We start from the raw sequence: 6,000 nt of genomic DNA, 5'->3' as shown, positions 1-6,000 counted from the left end.
CTTTCCCTGAAAGCACACACACACACACACACACACACACACACACACACACACACACACACACACACACACACACACACACACACACACACACACACACACACACACACACACACACTGAGGTCCCTGTCAATGCCCCGGCAGAAAGTGTTCTCAACACGCCAGAGGATCGCCAGTCAGTTGCGACTGACAGAACTTCAAAGCAGCCATTAAGAGGTTCATTGGAGAAAACATGCTCTATTTACCCCGAGGGAAACAGGAACCTGAAGCTATGAGTTCAAGGCTCGTGTTTGTCTGAGGATCGCACCGACTGTGACGGCCCGGATCACGACAAAACAGACAAAACGCTGTTGTTGTTGTTTTGTGCGACCTCGGAGGGTTCCAGCAGTCATGTGAAAATTACTTATTTATATTATATGTCCCTAAAGGTTGATTCGCGCAAATTAAGCAGATTAAACAGTTGAATTTCAAACCTGAATCTTTAATAGTTAATAGTTTACTCGTGTGAAAATGTGGTATTTTCTCCATGTTCAATTTTCACAACTGTGGGACTTAGTGGAGCACAAACCTTAAAATCCCTTAAATTCAGTCAAGCTGCACCACATTTCACACACTCAGATGTTATTTCCCTATAAATACCGGATTACTTTCATCATGGAAATGTTAGGAAGTGATTAAAAGAATGTTTGAGGTTCTCCCCGCAACCGATACCATTTCCTGCCACTAAGTTTCATGGTAATCAGCTCGTTTTAATGTAATATTTGCTCGTAAACAAACCGACCAACAAAACCAATCGCTTCTGCATCTGAGATTACCCGAGCAATGCAGAGTGTAGAATGTTTGCATTGAGGACCAGTGCTGCGTCTGTGTTTTCTCACCACGCAGGCTGCTGGGCCGCAGAGGTCAGGCTGATTAGATAACTGTTGTGTATGCAGTGGAGCCTGCTGGGCTCAGGTGAGGGGGTCCGACCCCTGACACCATGTTCTTATACAACCATTCGGTGTGTACACAGCTTTGTGTTCTTGACATTAAGCAAACGCACAGCATGGGAACACGACAGCAAAAAATGTAAAAAGCGTGAAATCAAAATGGGATTTCCATCTTTTACTGACCTTTCACCCAGATGACAAAATCCATACAGTTACGCCTTGTCATCAGTGATGTGTGGTTATCCTCTTGAAATGAGTCATTACTATTACTATTACTCAGTTCTACTTCACGATGTTTACTAAATGTCATCTTGTTGCAACTACACAGAGGAAGACGCCACTTCAAGATGGCGTGAACCGCGTCGGCGTCTCAATCATACTTGTTTGTTTTCATACCAGCCCGGCTCTTTAACCCCCGTCCTCGACTCACTCACACGGCCTCAGAAGCAGAGTTATAGGTGGAGTGTGTGAACAAAGCGCCGCCGCCTGACTCTCAGGTTATGTCAACAAAGTCAAGAGCGCCATGTGCTTTCTGTTATTCGCCCTCACGCTGTGCTGACTCCTCACTGATGCCACATCACTTGGATGTATTATGTATATATTTGTCCACAGCGGGGGGAATATTTCACACATCTGTTTTTCCTGTAAACCGCAAAAAGGATTTTTTTTTTTACAACTGAGATTTCACTTCAGTGCTGTTCTTAGGGTATAGGAAGGACAAAGAGTCCCCATGGGAGACATTTAAATTGAGTAGATCCATATTTTTATTCGGATGTGCAGCAAATTGCACACAATTAAATATCAATACCTTAAATACAAAGAAAATGTTGAAAACCCCTATCTCTCCCTAACTCTGCCCCATGATCCAGATCCACACAAAAATGTAATGACGTTGTCCTTGGGTCATGCCCCCCCTCTATGAAATCCCATGTAAATCAGTTGAGTAGTTTTTGCGTAATCCTGCTAACTAACAAACAAACGCAGATGAAATCCTCCCTGTCGGACAGAGCTGTGATGCTTCGTGCAGCTGCACTGACCAGACTGTCAGTTATTAAAACACCATGTCCTTGTGGGGGGAGAAAACAAAATTTAACAGGATGATAAAAAAAAAAAGGAATTCCTATCTCAGTTAAAGTTAAACAGACATGACGCTGTGTCAAAGCTGCTCTCTTTGTTTTAAAACAAATCACTGCGGCAGAAATGGACGTGGGGGTTTCTTTTCCGGCCACGTTTACATCCAAACCATCTATTTAACGGTTTAAACTGTGAAGAGTCTGTTCCTCTCACTTCCATTAACAAAGACTTCCTCTTCTCCATCGCTGGTTGCCACACAGGAAGCTCAAGCAGGCGGACTTTCTACTTCCACTTCTTTACCTCCTCATTTACACGCAGGACAAACGCAGGCAGTCAACAGCGAGAACTCTTGACTCTTTGTTGTATTGTGTTGAAATCACAGTCTTCACGTGCTTTGTACAAGTCAACGTATTTATGTCCCTGTGACAAACTGGCCTTTCCCTCATTCAAAAGACAACATGTTTCATTCGTTTTAGACAGTACATGACCTTTATTCATCACTGTGGCATGAGTGCAGTATCTGGAAATCCATGTCAGTGCATTTAATGGCAATCAACAGTCTACAATGAAATGCAAAGAGGGCACTTCTGTGACCTACTTGTAATTCACAAAAAAAAAAAAACACAACACAGCCCTGTACACTTAAAAGCTTGATATATCTTTTCTGTTAATTTAATAAGACACTACTCTAAAGTTAGCACCACAGCTCAACATGGAAGTGTACAGATAAACAGGCACATGTAGCTTTCAGTATCATAACTCTCCTGCTGTCCAGTGATCACATTCCCTTCCAGGTCACCGGCAGAGTAATTGCGCTTAACACAATTTCCACAGGAAAAGGGGAATTAATAAGTAGTAATAAATAAGTATTAAATCCACAGATGCGAAACAAAGGGTCACGTAGCAGTAACACTGCAGAGCAGGGTCTGTCAGTGACAGGTCCGAATATTTGCCCTGAGATGAGAAATAAGATAATACTTCTTTGGCAGGTGCTTGATAAATCACTTATCCATTCCTGTGGTCTTGTGTGGGTTTGTTTCTTTCTCTGGAAAAGTTTTTTTTTAATACCTGAGTATAACAACGCCCCATCACACAGAAGACTCATTGTGAAAGACTTTAGCTTTTAGATTCCTCAGGCTGTGCTGCAGGTTGGAGCTGGTTTCTGAATGCAGCGCCTCGGAGAACTTGGCGTCATACGTGCGCCCGACCAGAGACTTCCTCTTGATGGAGTTCTGGATGGTCTCTGAGGTGAAGTAGTAAACAATGGGGTCGAAGCAGCAGTTGGACACAGCGATGCAGAGGGCCACCGGGTAGATGGTCCGAACCACGGACTCCACCCAGCAGCCTTTTAAAGTTTTGGTCCGGACCAGAGAATAGAAAACCAAGTTTACATTATAAGGGATGAAGCAGAAACAAAAGATACAGAGGTGAACAATTATCATGCGCAGGATCTTTGTTTTGTTCAGCTTCCCCCCGCGGCTGATGGTGTCGGGCTGACGCAACGTCTGCAACACCATGATGGAGCAGCAGATGTTGAGAAGCAGCGGGATGATGAAGCCCACTGTCTCTATGAATATCACCATCTTGGACAGATGAGCTTTCCACTGCTTGGACGAGAAGTTCTCGAAGCAGGCGGTCTTGTTGTCCACCTCCGAGGTTGAATCCAGCAGGAACCCCGTGGGGAGGCTCCCCGACAGCACCAGCACCCACACGGCGACGCACACTATCTTTGCGTTGCGTTTAGTCCTGAGCGTCCTTGAGCGAAAGGGGTGCACGATGGCTAGGAAGCGATCCACACTGATGCAGGTGAGAAAGAGCATGCTGCCGTACATGTTGGTGTAGAACAGCGAGACGGACACCTTGCACAGCGTGCTCCCAAAAGGCCAGTTCTGGTTGTTGAAGTAGAAGACCCTCAGCGGCAGCGTGAAGACGAACAGCAGGTCCGACACCACCAGGTTCATCATGTAGGTGGTGGTCTCATTCCTCAGCTTCAGGGTGCAGGTGAATATGTAGATGGCCACGGCGTTGGTGATGAGTCCCACCACGAACACGATGCTGAACACCGCACTGTACAGAGGGTATTTGAACTCATCGTTCCTGCTGCAGTTGGCCGAGTGATTCCCAGCCCACGACGAGGTAAAGCTGTCAGTGGGGAGTGTCGTAGAGTTGTACATTCTCAAAGAGTGGAGGGATGAGGGGTGTCTGTTATGTAATGGCTTTATAATGAAAAGGCCGCCCCACAAGGTGAATCCACCATGAATGGAGAGAAAGGCACAGGACAGTCTCAGAACAGAAAGACACTCAGGCCGTCGGCACAAAGATTTCCCCTCCAAATCAACCACATGATCCCCTCCCTCGTCTTGATGTAGTTATTTTGGGGGTAACCTCATGTCGAAGAGACCCCTCCCTGGGGACAGAGCTCCAGGCTGGTGCGTCCTCCCCTCCCCCTGCTTTATCTCTCCACCAGGCTTCACCCCACGAGTTGAAGACTGAGCTTTACTTACTCAGAGGAATCAGCCAAACAAATGTTCACAGCTCAGTCAGGGAGTCTCCAGCCACCACAAGCTGAGGGAGCGATGATGGTGATGGAAATATCTTCATGGCATTGTTCCTCCTCTTTGTCAGCACTCAATCTGGGGGGTTTCTTTTTGTCCTTTTCAGCTCCTTGTCCTCAGCTGTCTGCCTCGCGCCCTGACCACCATCCACAAGGCTTCCCCCCCCCCCAGGAGTTGAAGTGAAGCTGCAGTTGAACTCCTGCTTGGGTGAGTCTTCAGAGTCTGTTTCCTGTTTCCCCTCCTCTCTCTCTCTCTCTCTCTGTTTGTCTGACCGGCTGAGTCACTCACTATCTACAGCTCTCTCTCTCTCTCTCTGACAGCCTCAGGGATTTTGCTCTGCACGCATCTCGCTCAGACACAGTTCCTACTTCTCCTTTGTGCCTCTGTGGCAGACAGTTTTTGTGCTTTGAGTTTGGAGAGCAGCAGTGGTAACTCCTCCCTCTGCCCCGGGTCCAACTCCTCCTACTCCTTTGTCTGGCCTCACAGTTAACGAATCAAACAAACAATTCATCAAGTCTTCACAATGTGCTCAGCAGATCCTGATGCATTTAAAATAAACAGTTTGAAATGATCTCATTTCAGCAGCAAGTGAGCAAACATGAGTCTGAGTGAAGCCAAACATTATATAAGAATAGTGACAAGTGCTTCAGGTTGCATCATGAGGTGACAACTTACTGAAGGTTCAAAACTAAAATAAACATCTTTATGACCTTTTTATTTTGCTGTGTGATGCGATGAATAAAGTTCACAGGCCTCAAAAGGAGTATTTAGTGTTCAGAGTTCTTCTCAAACACTGTTTAACACCTTTTAATATTGCACATACTCATAGAAATGCAGTTTCCTAAAACAGCCTGATTTTTATCCATCAGCTGAAATGTGAAAATCACATTATAGTAATATCCTATTTATTTACCTTTATGTATACTATGTGTACCTTTTGAAATACATTTTTAAACCCTTACAGCTCTTTCCTGTGTTTATATGTTGTGTATTTGTGTTTATACTGCATATGTGGATGAATGACAATAAAGTTGACTTGACTTGATGTTAAAAAAAGCTTTAAAAAAAAACTATATCACAACGTTACAGAAAGTGGGGGAAAGAAATTCCACTTTATTTCTCCTGTGAGTCATGTCCCACACCTCCACACAATTCCATTTGATTCAATTGAGTATTTTTTGCGTGACCCGGCTGACAAAAAGTTACCTCCTTGTTGGAGGAAAATAAACATTTACATTTTAAGCTTCCCCAAGGTCGTTACGGGTTTTCCACGTGTTTGTTTGTTTGTGAACAGAACTACGCAAAAACTACTGAACAGATTTACACCAAACTTGGGGGAAGGCTGGGACATGGGTCGAGGAAGGACCCATTACATTTTGGCACAGATCGGTACACAGGGGTAGATCCAGGATCCCCCCCCCCCCCCCCCCCCCCCCCCCCCC

The 6,000-nt window shown here is 45.2% G+C and overlaps 1 protein-coding gene across 1 annotated transcript; it reads right to left on the bottom strand.

Moving 5' to 3' along the window:
• Positions 1-2,472: 2,472 nt before the first annotated feature.
• Positions 2,473-4,929, bottom strand: lpar6a (lysophosphatidic acid receptor 6a). The gene is made up of 2 exons (XM_034604207.1): positions 4,508-4,929; positions 2,473-4,178 (listed from the first exon to the last, which is right to left on the bottom strand). Exon 2 carries the CDS (start codon positions 4,175-4,177, stop codon positions 3,092-3,094), a length of 1,086 nt encoding a protein of 361 aa, XP_034460098.1. The 5' UTR covers position 4,178; positions 4,508-4,929; the 3' UTR covers positions 2,473-3,091.
• Between the last annotated feature and the right edge of the window lie 1,071 nt (positions 4,930-6,000).

Source organism: Hippoglossus hippoglossus, chromosome 13 (assembly GCF_009819705.1).
Source record: "Hippoglossus hippoglossus isolate fHipHip1 chromosome 13, fHipHip1.pri, whole genome shotgun sequence".
NCBI classification, from domain to species: domain Eukaryota; kingdom Metazoa; phylum Chordata; class Actinopteri; order Pleuronectiformes; family Pleuronectidae; genus Hippoglossus; species Hippoglossus hippoglossus.
Note: the sequence above shows the minus strand (reverse complement) of the source record. Positions and strands in the feature narration are given on the sequence as shown.

Bases quoted from the DNA above. Each gene is read 5' to 3' on its own strand.
- lpar6a (XM_034604207.1), bottom strand. From the start codon at position 4,177: ATGTACAACTCTACGACACTCCCCACTGACAGCTTTACCTCGTCGTGG.